The sequence below is a fragment of the Lucilia cuprina genome, chromosome 5 (assembly GCF_022045245.1).
Source record: "Lucilia cuprina isolate Lc7/37 chromosome 5, ASM2204524v1, whole genome shotgun sequence".
In the NCBI taxonomy this organism is placed as follows: Eukaryota; Metazoa; Arthropoda; class Insecta; order Diptera; family Calliphoridae; genus Lucilia; species Lucilia cuprina.
In genome coordinates this window covers 70,826,921-70,843,362 of record NC_060953.1, presented here as the reverse complement: position 1 = coordinate 70,843,362, position 16,442 = coordinate 70,826,921, and the positions used below count along the sequence as shown (strand labels likewise).

Sequence of the window (16,442 nt, the reverse complement as noted above, 5' to 3'; positions counted from 1 at the left end):
TATATAGGGTCGTAAAATTATATTATAAACGGAATGATAAACTTATATACACCCTCAATCTCTATAGAATGAATCTGCATTGCGTCAATCACTATCATTTTGTGGTTGGTGAGGTTTGTTTTGAATAATCCTAGAAGTTGGTTGGGCTAATAGTATTTTGTAAAGAAACGCAATCAAATCAGTTTTGTATATAGTCCTTCAATCTCTTCCAAAAGTTAAATAAACATTGCAACAGGAAATAATAATAATATATGAAGAAGATGAGTATAGGAAAAAAGAGATAAATGAAAGAAACCAGACACTGTAGAGTAATAATCGTAAAAGCTACATTTGTATCTAATCGTCGCTGTTATGCAATTGGCAACGCGTTTTATGTTGCTGCTGTATATATTGTTATTGTTGTTCTTTGTAAAAGTTTGTATAAATATTTCCAAAAAAAGTGTCACATACATACTATACTAACTAATGAATCATTTTGCGGTCATATGTTCAGAAAACCAGGGAGGAGTGCACGTAGACTGACAACTAAATAAATATGTAAAACATTTGATACAAGTTACAAACGGTTAAAAAAGATATTCGTATGGGCAATTTCGTGACAAGTAACCCAAGTCAAAAAATCGATTTGGATGAACAATATTTTAAAAATTATGATTATATATATCAACTTAAAACCCCAAAACCGTAATTTTTTTATTTTTGGAAAAATTTACGGTTTTTATAAAAATGAGAAAAATAAAAAAAAACAAAATTAACCCTCTAACGCTTACCCACGGCTGGAATTGGATATTTTCTTTTAATATTATTTGGCACTTTAATTTTATTCTAGACTCTTTTGTAGAATATTTGCCAGTACCAATAGGTAAAAAGATATACTAATTTGAAAAACCATGTATAAACAAATTATCCAACTTTGAAAGCATTACATTGTTCACAAAATTTATAACGATTTAAGGCTAAGGAGCTTTTATTTCACATGAAAGGTCCATACCCCCTATTACAAATCCTAAAGTTGTTCATAGCTCCAATAGTTTTAGATGTAAACATTTTAGTATTTAATTCATATTGGAGGCCCATGCCCTAATTGCTAGTCAGATAACTTTTCTTAAACTATTCTATGCAACGGTGGCGTTAGAAATCAATTTTTATGATAAATTCATATGGGAGGTCTATTAACCCTATTGCAAATCCGAAAACCAAAAAAAAAAAATATAATTTATATTTGTAACGTTGTTTTGTAAAATTAAAAGAAATTATACCTTTCGATTCAAATTGATTTTCTAGCAGCACTAACGCCCTTATTTTGTAAAAGACTTCACCTTGCGTTAAAAATATTTTCATACAAATTTTACCTTAAAGTTAGACAACTAAAATTTTGAACGACTAGCTTTAGCATCAATATGAGTATTAAGGACGAAAAATGGTATATTAGAAATAGTGGGTGTTTCAACTTTCAACTTACCCCTTTGGTAAAGTTCTCTACTAGTTATTTTACACTTTACATATCTATTTCTTGAAATTACGTTCTCTTTTACACAATATTTTGATAGATGTTATTACTTGTGGTAAAATTGGTACAATTGTACTTTTTTGGTACAATTCAATTTTCAAAAGTACAATGGTATACTAATGACACACTATGTACAATTTTAAATTTATTTCCTTATTGATATAATAATCTGAAATTGTACTTCTGACACTTGCTTCGGAAAACAAAATTTCAGAAGAGGAAAAAAATACATTTTTTGTTTATATTCTCTCATATTTTTAAGAAATCAGTAAGTGATTTATTTCTACCAGATAAGCAGTATTTCAGTAAATTTTAAATAATTTTTAAGCGCTATTTTTAATAGTCTTTAAAGTACTTTTTACAATACTTTGGATTAGTTTAATGAATTTTCTTTTCGGTCTATATATTAGTCTTAGGACTTTGTGTTATATACTATTTTATTATCTAGTCTATAGACTATTATTTTATATTTTAAAAATTAGTTATAATATAATAAGCGCTTTAATTTTTGTGAAATACTAAACCTATGTACATTATGAATTTTTATCAATAAAATGTAAAATTATTAATAGTATTAGTATTAAACAATAATAATATTATTAAACAACAACTTTGACATCATTGTAAATATTTAGTTAATAAGGGACGTGTCACCTCCCATATGAATTAAATTCAAAAATTCGTAGATCTGGGAACCGTTAGAGCTAGAATACTTAAACTTTGCATTTGCTTCTCATATAAAAAATATTATATTGGTATATCTGATAAAATAAAACAGCTAGTATTCAAACAACTAGTATCAATTTGAATATTTTCCATACCAATGGATGGATTTGTAATGCATTGGGAAACTATTAACGATTTGCCGATTAAAATAAAAGTGACAAAGTGTCGATTTTGGTCTATTATATGCCAATTTTAGGAAATGACATATTTGCATCAGATTTCTTTATATAATTTGGAAAATTAAAGTTATAGATGAACTGAATTTACAATATTTAGAGAAACGAAATACATAACTTTCTAATTTTTAGAACATTTTTGTAAAATTTTAGTTTGTTATATACCAAAAGGAAACGTAAATGGTAATTATTAGATAAAATATGCACTAAATCGTACATTATTTTTTCTACATAAACGAAATTTTGTATTTAATTTATATGGGAGGCGCAAAGCCCTCCATTGATAGTCCGTTATTCTCTGAATATTTACATGAATGTCAAAGTTCTTTAATTACAATTTGCAGATTTTAGCTCTAATAGTTTCTCAGGTATAAGAATTTTTATATTTAATTTATATGGGGCTCCAAAAACCCCATGACGAAAGACCGTTCTTTTTCCCCAAAAAATTCAGACGAATATTGAAGTTCTTGGTGCAAAATTCCAAGAATTTAGTTTATTTAGTTTCCCAGATAAACGAATTTTTGTATATTTACATGGATCATAAATAATCTCATTGACACTAAAGTTATATTATCTCAAATATACGGATTTAATACTTGAAATCATACTGACACTAAATTCGCTACGACAAAATTTGAGGAATCTAACTTATATTATCTCAAATATACGGATTTAATATTTTCGTTATATGGGTGTGGCATCTCGCCCACTTGAATTTTCAAAACAAAAAAGTAGCCTATTGTTCCTTCAAAATATATTGAAAATAATAAAAAACAAGTAAGAGTGCTATATTCAGCTGTGCCGAATCTTATATACCCTTCACCATAGTGTATTTTAAACACATTATTAGTTTTATAAATTTTTTCCCGATTACATTATTATACCAAAAGCAAAACAAAATAAACAACAACGCTAAACGAAATAAAAAACAAAATACACAAGGCATCTAAACCAACAGACATCTAAACGTATATAACGAAAACACAGAAAAACAAAATAAAGAACGCAATAAAACCAATCTACATCCAAATATACGAACAGAATTCACAAAAACAAAATACACAATTCAATGACGCCAACAGCATGCAAACATACAAAAAAAATTCCACAGCTAAATAAAACCAAATACATCTACACACACACATGTACATCTTTATCTAATTCACAGTGTTCTTGTTGCTTTTTTAACAAAGCATTAAAAAAATTGTGGCTATTTTGATGAAGTTTTCAGAGGTTGTCTCGGATTTTTGCTCATATCTCCGTTATTTATAGACCGATTTTGCTGATTTTAAATAGCGATCTTCTCGAAAGCATGTCTAATTGAATTATTGAAGACTCGGATCTCGCCGATATCTGGGGACCTCTAAAAACTGATTTCAACAGACAGAAGGACATGGCTTAATCGACTCCGCTATCTATAAGGATCCAGAATATATATACTTTATACGGTCGGAAAATTATATTATAGAAATTACAAAAGGAATGACAAACTTATATATACCCTTCTCACGAAGGTAAAGGGTATAATAATCAAAATTAATCCTTGAAAATAATCAAATTAATTATTTGATTAATTCTGATTATTTTTGATTGTTTTCATTAATTTTAATTAAGCCTGATTATATTTATATTAATTTTAATCTGGTTCCTTCCAGATATAGAGGAATGCACAGTGATATTTCAAGAAGATCGGTTCTGTAGTTTAGCCCCCTATAAAGTACAAACAAACATACATTGATTTTTATATATATAGATACTACACGTAAATACGTAGTTTTTATTTACCCAACAATTTGCAATGCAAACTGACAGCTAAGGAAATAAATAATGTATTTAAAAACAAACAAATAAAGTAAGAAAGCAATAAGAAAGAAGAAATTGAACAGAAATAGACCAAAGGCGATAAATAGGATTATAATATATCTTCAAGCACGGAGATAGAGGTATTTAAAGCAAAAAGCCGTGTATTTTGTGTGTTTGCAATTAGTGTTGTAAAAATCGTTCACAATTTATATTAAATATCGCATAAATACAATTGTAAAAATACACCAGATCGTGAGTTGGGCTATTGTGTTTAAGTTATATCATCGCATTTTTAATTTCAACCATACCAAGCTTTTATACCTAATATAAAATTGATTGAATTATTTCAATCAATAAATATTTAGTGCATAATTCAAATAGATATTTAAAAGGGATAATTTTACTTATATAGCTGTTATTTTAAACATATACTAAGAATTCAAGTCAAATTTACTAAACATGGCCAACTAAATATTTCGACATGGTATACTGAGAATTCACAAATTTTGCAAAATTTGACCTTTCAACATTTTATGGGTTAAGAATGTCCGATTTGAATAAAATTTGGAATATATTTTATATTATCTGATCTTAAATACTCTGAAAATACTTTGTTTAAAATGTGCAACAGTAAAGAATACGTATTCTCAAAAATTTTACAAAAAAATGCGATTTTCTCGAAATCCGCAGAACAATTAGAACAAATCGAAAAGGGGAATTCCAGTAAAACGAAAATACTAAATTGGAAAAAAGAGATAAACAACATTACCCGACCATCACGGAAAATCGAGGTCCCACTGTAACAATTTTAAAATTATTGACATTTAATAAACAAATTTACACTTTTACAACTGTTATTTTGTATTTTTAATGTTTAAATTTATCTAATAAATTTCAAGCCAGTGAAAAACATATTATTACAAGTACTTGTGTAGATACATTGATGTTAGGTTGGACTTGTTTGGACCGACGCATTGTTTCTTTATTTAATTTAAGAAATTTTCAAATATTACGTTATGTCCCCAGTGCATAAATCGTTTCTATTATTTTTTCCAGTACCAATATGAGGAGATATGAGCAAAAAACCAAGACAACCTCTGAAAATTGCATAGAAATAATGGCTCGATTATCGATAGCAACTGAACCTCAATGGCGTTGCCAGTTTCCAAAATTATATTACAGATGGCAACTTTCAGCTGTTAATTTCTGTTGCTAAAATTTGTTTGTATTGGCAACCATATATTTTTGGTTGCTAAGTGTTATTTTAAGCGAGATTTTTTAAACGTAAGCAAATTTTTATTAAACTGTTTATATATAATAAGAATTAAAAAATATTTTTTACTTATTAGGTACAAAAAAGGTTAAAATAACTATAAAACAAAAAATTGGACTACTTGTAGAGCAGATGAAACTGTATCCGAATATTTTCCACTAGTTCCTACTACAGAGGAATGGCAGAGAGTATGGACCCATTTTATAGCTAAGCTGAAGAAAGAAATGGCCAATAACAAAAGAAACCTGCTTACAACTGGTGGAGGTCCATCGCAGGAAGCCAGTTTGCCCCCTTTGGATCAGGCAGTAGCAAATTTGTTACAGACTGAATTATCAGCAAATCCACAGGCAACATTTTTGGTATTGAAATATTAGTTAATTCAATAAAATTAGAAAACGAGAATCTACACATCCAAATTGAGGGAAACAATAAAATGCAACCACAATTAGAAAACAAAATAGACCCATCAAAGAAAAAGCTGAAACCCGAGGATAAAAAGTACACACTTTTTCAACAGCAAACTGGTACGCAAAGTAAAATTTTAAATACAATAAAAAATGAAAAAAAAAAAAATATTTACAAAAAACACGAAAGAAATACGAAATTTTAAAAGAAATAAGAGAAAAAGAAATTTGATTCTATTATAGAATAGACAAATTAAACAAAATCAGCTTAAAAATTTAAACGATTAAAATTTAGAAATTTATTGTACATACATACAGCTACAAAAAAATAGAAACTTTTTCTAAATTTTCACAAACGGACTGAAAACTCTAAAGTTTATTAATTTTTTTTTAGAATTTAATTTGTATATATCCTATACAAATTCTATTATAGAAGAAACAATTCCTTAAAATACAAATTAAACAAAAGCAGCTTAAAAATTTAAACGATTAAAGTTTAGAAATTTATTGTACATACAGTGGACAACAAAAAATTTAAACTTTTTCTAAATTTTCACAAACGGACTCAAAACCCTAAACTTTATTATTATTTTTTTTAGAATTAATAACATTTCATGAAAATAATTAATTTAATTAAAAAAAAAAAAATAAAACAAAATTGAAGTATTCGATTTTCTGTTACTGACAAAATAAAAGTTTGCTTTTAAGCCATTGTCGTTTCTAAATCTCCAAACTACGATCCTAGTTTCCACAGGGGAGGAATACTTTGTTTTTTAATGGATCTCTACCTTATACCATACATACTTTTTCGTTTTTCAAAAGGTATTTTTTGAGTTTTCTATGAGTTTCTATTATGAACATAGAAACATGAAATTAAGTATGTAGAGTCCGGATTAGTCGAGAACACATCGAAGGGGATTTTTTGGTACTTTTTCGTTCTACAAAAGGTACTTTTTGAATTTTCTATAATATTGAACCAAGAATCATGAAATTTATCATCAAATTACTAAAAATAATAAAATAGTTATTTAAATACAGTGCTTTCTATATACACCACTCATGTGACCAACCGTCTTGAGATATATGATTTTTAATGACCTCTAGAGAAACACTACAAAACTGGTCTATATCAAGTATAGCCATCGTAGTTCCAGTATTTGCCAAGCTATCAGCAATGTTATTTCCAGTAATATATCGTGTCCTCTTACCCAAATAAGAGAATTATCATCTCGCCATCTTATTAACAGGTTGACTGCCAGTATAGATTCTGATATACCCATATTTGATAGTATCAATGCCTATTTATTGTCTTTTTTATACCCTACACCACTTTAGTGGGTTTTACCCGAGTAGCTCATAATTATGTTTAATATACTCATATATCGACAAAAAAGCGGCACAACTAAGTTTTATACTAGCCTTGAAGACCCTGTTAAATTTCGTGCTTTCTTTTGACTTTAATGTCCACAATTTGCTTAAAAAGACATTTTATGTAATCGTAAATTCATCCTCCAAATTTTATGAGGATCGCCTCAAACAGGGGGCTTGAGGGAAGCTCCAATATAAAGCATATTTCAGAAAATTAGTTTTTTAACAATAAATTGTTTAAATATATTAAAGGCGAGGTACAAATCAAGTCAAATGTTTTATTTTGAAAACTAAATCATAATTTCTTACTTGTTATTTTTAGATATCCGATAGTATCTATGCCTATTTATTGCCCTTTTTATTTTTGATATTTCAGCTTGTAAGTTAGTAGTCATATTAAGTCTAAAAAATGACTCTGAATAATGTAATTCGATTAAAAAATATGCCGTAATATTTAAAATTTTATGATCCTGCTTTGACTTTTTGGTACCTTACCGTTTTGTAATTGGTTTTTATAAATTTTTTTGTAATAAAATTTGTACTGACTGTTTTTTAACACATCATGGTGAAGGGTATATAAGTTTCGGCACAGCCGAATATAGAACTCTTACTTGTTTTTAGTACAAAAGTTTCCAATGTTTTGTCAGTAGCATAAAAATAAATAATAATTATTTTTTATGTTTTTTTTTTTATTATAAACTTGCCCCCCATATCACAATGTTTAGTTATCCTTTATCTTAAGGTAAAATTGGCAGTTTTAATACAAAAAATATTTTAATCGGCAGAATAACTTTCGGTTAAACGATAACCGGAGGTGGAGTTAACTAAGCTTAATAATATATACGCAATAATATAATATTAATAAAAATTATTAATAATATATCAATAATAAGTTTAAAATTTCAACTATTTCTGAAATATTTGAAAAAGTTTCCATTGTTTTGTCGACCACTGTATGTCATTTGTATGTTGAACTGAGCATTGCATTACTATAAAAACAACCTCTGAATGGAATACTTTTTTTATTTTGTGTTAAGAAAACTAGAATGTTATTTTTATACCCTACACCACTATAATGGGGAGGGTATTATACGTTTGTGCTGATGTTTGTAACATACAAAAATATTGGTCCAATACCCACCTTAAAGTATACCGATCTATTCAGAATCATTTTTTGGACACTGCAGATTTTCATAAGGATCGGCCCTTAATTGACCCTAGCCCCCATACAAACCCCCCTTCAAAAAATGTCTTAAACGTCTAAAATTGACTTGTAACCATTTGTATCGCAATGAAACTCAACAAAACTAACTATTATTTAAAAATATATCCTTTTCCCAAATTTACCTTTGACCTATATAAAGCTTTATTTAGAAATTTTAGTGTTTTTTATCAATAAATTGCTTAAATATTTTGGAATTATTACATAAAAGTTTCTTTATACAAAATAAAAACTTTAAAAATATACTCATAGTGTAGGGTATTATATGGTCGGCCATGCCCGACTATACTTTCCCACTTGTTTATTTAAGTTTTAATTTTTAACATTTTCAACATTTCCAGAACCTTTAATCATCAGTTAAGATTAAAGGTTCGCGATTAGGAATGACCGGCGATTTCGATCATTAGACCTTAGACCTGGTTCACACAAGGAAACTATTTTTGGAAACTTTTGATTTTTGTGTGTGATAGAAAGAGAAAGAAATATCAGCCATCTCTTTCTCTCCCACACAAAAATCAAAAGTTTCCAAAAAAAGTTTCCTAGTGTGAACCAGGTCTAAGTTGCAAAAATGTTATCGATAATACTCTTTTGACAGTTCAGCAACCAAAAAAAAAAAAAATTGTAAACAAACAATAAAAAGTAATAACGTTTAAATCTAACTATTTAAGTATTTTTTATAAAAATTTATATAAAATGTAGGAATTATTAGACGAGACTTTTTCTCTCCCACACAAAAATCAAAAGTTTCCCAAAAAAGTTTCCTAGTGTGAACCAGGTGTTACGAATGTTGCAATATATAACATCAAAATTTTCAGTTGTCAACTTAGGTTCTGTTGAAATCCATAACCGAGCCATAAATATTTTTTTATTCATCGTTACCCTTGCACTATGGTTCAGACAACCACTTACCTTTGCCAAAACTATTTTTTTATGTTGCATTTTATCAAATTAACATTAAACATTAACATTAAATTACTCTTTAATGAAAAGCCACTGAAGTTGCTTATTCCATAAAAAATAAAATGTAATTCCAACCACAGATTTTTTTCTACTTCGGCAAAAAAAAAATTAACCTTGAATATGAAAGATAAAAGGAAGTACTTTAATAATTAAAAAGCTGTCATAAAAAGAATATGGGGTACTTAAATCTTTACGATCACCAAACTTATATAAGCTTTAAAAAAGTCCGACCTCTTCCCAAAATAAAAATAAAGCGATAAGATTGGTTTATTTTTATTTTATCCCTTCTAAATAATTATTCTTTCAATAATTAAGTTATTAATAAATATTGCAATTTCTAAACAAAATGTAACTATAAAACTTTATGCTATACGCACAATTGGGACAAACGACGAATTTTCGTCGTCAGAAATAGTACACACGCACAATCAGTGCGTATGACGAAATACGTAACGATCTATTTCATACGCAGACGAACGACGAATATTTGGGTGTAGAGTGACCATTTAAATGTTCATATAAATTTCTAGTTTAATTTTAATTAAATATTTTTGGTTACGTAATATGGTCACCCCTTGAAATATGTAACAAAAATTTATTTGAAATTTGATAAATTTATACAACAATTTCCCTCTATTTTTTTTAAATATATAAATAAAATTTAAATAACGAATTTAGGCAACAAATTTTTATGGAAGAATTAGTTGTACATAACGAAATTGGTCGTTCGTCCCAATTGTGCGTATAGCATTAAGTTAATATCTATTAACTGTTTATATTAATTTAAAACCCGTTTCTTTATTTAATTAATATTTTATAACGACACTACCGGAAGAACTAATTAATAAAATAATATTAACAAATAAAGGAAACTCATTAGTGAAGTTAAACAAAAATATGTATAAGAAGATACAAATTGCCTGCGCAAATAGATCAGTTAACATATGTTTATGGTGGAAATGAGGAGTCGGTTAAAGCGGAATTGGAAATAAGTTGAAATTTGTTGGCATTCGTGGGAGTGAGATAAATGAAAATAAAAACAAGTAAATGTAGGTGCTTGTATAACTGCAGGATGCACTTATAAGGTGAAGTCCAATAAATAAATAGGTATGTAACAAGTAAGAGTGCTATATTTGGCTGTGCCAAATCTTATATACCCTTCATATTAGTTTTATAAATTTTAAAATTTTCCCGACTACATAATTATTACACCAAAAGCAAAACAAAATGAACAACAACAACGCTAAACGAAATAAAAAACAAAATACACAAGGCAATAAAACCAACAGACACATAGATCTGTTTCGCACTGGGAAACTTTTGATTTTGTGTGTGAGAGAAAGAGATGGTTGATATTTCTTTCTCTTTCTCTCACACACAAAAATCAAAAGTTTCCCAAAAAAGTTTCCTAGTGTGAACCAGGTCCTAACTGCCGGTCCACACTAGGAAACTTTTTTGGGAAACTTTTGATGTTGCGTGAGAGAGAAAGAATATCATTCATCTCTCTAGTGGTACGGAGTTTCTCGTACTCGGAAACTTGTTTTGATATTCTTCTCATTCGTACAACAACAAATCAATGCAATTAATACATAGTATCTGAAACAAAAGTTTCTATGTGTGGACATTAAGGAAACAAACCTACATCCAAATACACGAACAGAATTCACAAAAAGAAAACAAAAACAAAATACACAACTCAATGAAGCCAACAGTATCCAAACATACTGCCGGTCCACACTAGCAAACTTTTCTTGGGAAACTTTTCATTTTGCGTGAGAGAGAAAGAATATCATTCATCTCTATCGCGGTACGGAGTTTTCCGTTCTGGAAACTTGTTTTGTTATTCTTCTCATTCGTACAACAACAAATCAATGCAATTAACACGTAGTTTTTAAAACAAAAGTTTCTATGTGTGGACATTAAGGAAACTTCAAAAGAGAATTAAGAAAAAGTTTCTCAACAAAAGTTTCCTAGTGTGAACCAGGTCATACAAAACAAAATAAACAGCTGAATAAAACCATAAACATCTACACACACATGTTCATATTTTTCCAATTCATAGTGTTGTTGTTGCTTTTCTAACAAAGCATGAATAATATATGTCTTTTTTGACATAAAAAAGAGTGATCAGCTGTTGCATTAACTTCACCTTGTGAGTGCATGGTGGGTTAAGTCAATTGAACAGCTGATCGTTACTTTTTAATGAAAGTTATATAAAAGTGTAAAAATAAAACCTTTTCAAATATACGTAATATATTTATGTATGTACCTATATGGTAAATATTTTTAATGAAAGCTATTTAAATTGTAGTAATAAAAAACAATTAAACGCAATTAAACAAGAGTATTTTTTATTTAATTTTGTAGTAAAATCTTTATAAAAATATAAAATAACATAATTAGAGAAGTCCAAAAAATATCAATTTTGGTCAGATGGGTCTTATTATTGTTTATTAGTGTCTAAAGTTACTGGTGTTAAATTATAGAAATCGCTTGAAAAGTGTGTTATACGTTTTTGATAAAATTTTACACCAGTTAATTATGAAAAAATAAGACTTCAAATGTGCATGTATAATTAAAACAAAATTTTGTAATCCATATACATATATACAAACCAGAGTAGGCATTTTTTGCACTCGTGAATACAATTTTATTTATTTCTCTCGTTTTACAACTCAGTTTCACGAGATTTATTTATAATCTCGCGAGATCTATTTTTTTTAAACTCTTCATTTTTAATGTTCACTTCATGAGCGATATTTATATAATTTTTTTTTTTAATTTCTCTCACAAGAGATATCAAAATGAATAGAATTTGAATAAAACTCACATACAGAAAATGTGTGCACGAAAACCGGTTTAATGGCGGTGGTAAAAAATAAATTTAGTAAGAAGGATGTACGTACATATGTAAGTGAAAGATGGATGTGTGTGCGGAGAAAAAGGGTTTATGGCGACAAACAAATGTTTTAAAAAATAAAAATGTTTATTTGCAAAACAAAAACTTGTATATATGATGCAATTATGATGTTACATTAGAAAAAAATACTAATATTAAAAATTGGTAATGCAATTTTATTTACATACAATACATATTATTATTTTTACAAAATTTTTATGAAAAAAAAAAACAATATAAATTGCATCAACAAATGTTTTTTAATACAAAAACCTAATTGACACATCGTATGTCATATTTCTTACTTCAATTGCAATCGTAAAAAGCCATAAAAACATAATGAAATTTCTGGAAATTTACCACATTTTAAAAATTTACGAACATCTAGAGGCAAACATAACTCTTTAAAGTTTACACACGCATATACATAAATGCACATGTATGTTTACACACTTACACATAAAAAAGTTAATTTTCATAGGATTTACAATATTATAAAACTCATGAAATACTCTTTTGTACTCGTTTCATGAAAGAAATTTATTTTCCGCTCTTTAAATTTGAATATCACTCGTGAGATTTATTTTTAAAAGTCACGAGAAAAAAAGATAAATTCACAAGAAAGTAAACAATTTATTTCGCTCGAATTAATATCACTCGAGAGAGAAATCAATTTGAACGCTCTTCCTACTCTGCAAAATTTGTATTTGTGTATTTGGTTTTATTCAGCTGTGTATTTTTTTGTATGTTTGGAATCCAAACATACAAAAAATACACAGCAAAAAAATATGATTTGCATTTTTTTTAAAATAAAATAATTTTCCCTTTTGTTTTGCAAATATATTTTTTAATGAATAGAAAAAAGTATTTAAAACGTTTTCAAGTATATGAGATTGTGATTGTGAGTTATTGTACAATAATTTTTATGCGAATAATGTAAGTTTGAAATTTAAAACTAACACAAATTATTTCCAAGTGCTTTTTAAAACAATTTTTTTTACCAGCAATGAATCAGAGGTCGAAGTCGACCGGCTTCGAGTCGGAGCTTAGCCGCCGCCGAACTATATTTAGTTGCTTGAGCCGCCGCCGAAACATTCGGCTTAAATCGACTCAAATTTTTTTAATGTTTTTATTAACTAAACTGTAAGATCAATTATGTTTAAAATACACTATGGTGAAGGGTATATAAGATTCGGCACAGCCGAATATAGCACTCTTACTTGTTTTTAAATAAGGTTTTTTGAAGTTTCCTTATATCTTAACCATTATATGTAGCGTTGCCACAATTATGAAAAATCATTTAGGTTTCTAAGAAATTTTTTATGAAAAATGTGTAATTTATAATTTTGAACAAATAAATAATAATATAAGATTCTTTAAAAAAATTTATTAATATAATATACACATCTGGGCGCTAAATTGTACAATTCACTAGTTTATGTTTGAACTATACTATAGTCTGACCAATACAATAGTTTATAACCTGGACTTTACTATAGTCTGGACAGTGGTCTATAGTGAGGTCAATACAGAAGCATATAGTCTGGACTATACACTAGTCTGGAATACAGTCAAAACTATAGTATATTCTATATTCTGGGCCGTAGTCTATTATATAATGACTATATATTCTATATGGACTGCGGACTTGTCAATATACTGAACTATGTACTAGCCTAAAATCTGAACTATAAAAAACTTTTTTCTCATGAATAATTCAAATAATATTATTTTCCGTTAGTCCGTTAGTCTGTCCGTCTGTGTGTTTGTTGAAATCGGCGAGATCCGATATGTTCTCGTCTAATCCGTACTCTACATACTTAATTTCATGTTTCTAAGTTTATTATTATAGAAAACTCAACGTCAAAACTCATGTCATTTCGTTTCACAATCAAGTTGTATATTGTATCTACTAAAGTGAAGTAACAGTGATTGTGAACAGATTTTTGTAGCAAGTCATAAGTTTATGTTCACAATAAAAAAACAATCAAAACAAACAATGTCAAAAGTAAAAAAAAAAAACAAATAATATTAAACTAATTAAACGAGCAAAATAAATCAAATTAATTTCTTTTTATTTAAAATTCTATTATTTTCATTATTCCACATTTTAAACTAATAGAAAAACAGTTTTTAATAAAATTTTATTTTTGTTTTGGTAAACAGCTGTTTGTTTGTAATTTCTGTGTTACCACTTTTATCGTTTATGCCAAATTCGATTGGATTTTTTATTTATATGCAAAATAAACAATTGACAACACTGAATTTTCTTACGAAATTCGAAAAACATATGAAAAATTGTCGTAGAGTTGTATAGAACTTTTGCATAGAAAATACCAACAACATGACTATTGTAGCAGCTGCTGGCATACAACGCATACAAAGCTACAACATCGATTGTGAATTAAACAAATATATTAATGCAAAATGACGTAACAAACATAACTTGAAAAACACTGTAATTTCTTTAATCAAAATTGTTAAAAATATTTTTATGTAATTATAAACTTAAAAAATTCAATAAAATAACAGATATTACATTGTTTGTCTTTTCAGAGAGTTTAAAAGATTATTTTAGTCGTTTTGGTGAAATTTCAGAGGCAATGGTTATGAAAGATCCGGCGACACGAAGGTCGAGGTAAGTTCTCTCTCTTTAACTATATATACAATAAAAAGTTAATTATATTTATATTCTAATGGGTATATTTCATAAACAATAATTAAGCATTTTTTGAGGCAGCATTTTAATAATACTGCAACAAAGTTTTTACTTTGTCGCTAATGATTTATCCTAGTTGTACGTTTAGCCTAGAATTGGTGATTTTTGTAATCCCTTCCGGAAAAAAGAAGAAATTTTAAATAAAATGAATAAGAACTATCAGCAATGCTGCCTTATTACTTCCCCATAAACAGATTTTTATTAAAAACTATTAAAAACTAAAGAATAAAATTAACTAAAATCTGTACTCATTTTTTTTTTTTAGCCTTCACCTTCGTGAGAATTGTATGTACATACATGTTTGTCATTCCTTTCCGTTTGTAATAAAGTATATACATTCTGGTCCTGTACAGATAGCGGAGCCTGTCTATCCGTTTATTGAAATCAGTTTTTAGAGGACCCTAGATATCGGAGAGATCCGAATATTCAATAATTCTGTTAGATTTGCTTTCGAGAAGAGCGTTATATTAAAATCATCAAAATCGGTCCAAAAATGACGGATATATGATCTAAATTCCGAAACAACCACTGATAATTTTATCAAAGACAATTTTTTTACGCTTTATAAATAAGCAACAGCAACACTGTGTATTGAAAAACAAGCAAGAAAGTATAGTCGGGCTTGGCCGACTATGTGATACCCTACACCAGTTATGAATATTAAATTAGGTTTATTTTTCATAATAAAGCTATTTATCTTGAAAATTACCTTAAATCGACTCAGAAAGTGATTCTGAGTCGACCGGTATACTTTAAGGTGGGTATAGTAGCGTATAAAAAGATGCTCTGTATATTTTGTTTCGTATGTTTGGATGTCTGTGGTTTTATTACGTGTATTTTGTTTTTAAATTTTAATTACAAAAAATTAAGAAAAAAAAATAACATTTTTCAAGAAGTTGCAAATAATTTGTTTCTTTAAGGTGATGTTCGTTTTGTTGTTGTTTCTGTTCGTTTTGTTGCTAACTTTGGGCGTTAAAATTCAATGATAGCAACAAAGCTCAGCAAATAATGATATAGTCGGAAAAATAAATTTTATAAAATTAATATATTTTGAATACCCTATGGTGAAGGGCACATAAGATTCGGTACAGCCAAATATAGCACTCTTGTTTTTCACTAAAAACTAACCTGAAAGAAGTCCATTTTTCGAGAAAACTATGTACATTGTACATTAGAGTGATTCAAGCTTGTATGAAAGACAAAAGTTTACAAGGCGGAAATATAGTTTTTTGCAGTTTTTTACGTTATGTGCTCATAATTCGGAATGATAAAACATAAAAATTGCTCGAAAATTTTAAAATTCTCCAGACCATTAACGTGTCTCACAGCACATGAATTCGAAATGTTGCAAAACAAAAAAATGTTACTCAAAATATATCTTT

The 16,442-nt window shown here is 28.0% G+C and overlaps 1 protein-coding gene across 14 annotated transcripts in view; it reads left to right on the top strand.

Moving 5' to 3' along the window:
- Window positions 1-16,442, top strand: part of LOC111691012 (RNA-binding protein Musashi homolog Rbp6) — a 275,440-nt gene that overhangs the window by 69,375 nt on the left and 189,623 nt on the right. For 13 of the 14 annotated variants that reach the window (XM_046953188.1, XM_046953186.1, XM_046953197.1 and 10 more), the window contains one exon: window positions 14,898-14,979. In XM_046953188.1, coding sequence (XP_046809144.1) covers window positions 14,898-14,979 — 82 coding nt within the window. Of the gene's footprint in view, window positions 1-5,271; window positions 5,500-5,564; window positions 6,013-14,897; window positions 14,980-16,442 lie in introns of all 14 variants that reach the window. The other variant, XM_046953198.1, reaches the window with a different exon arrangement.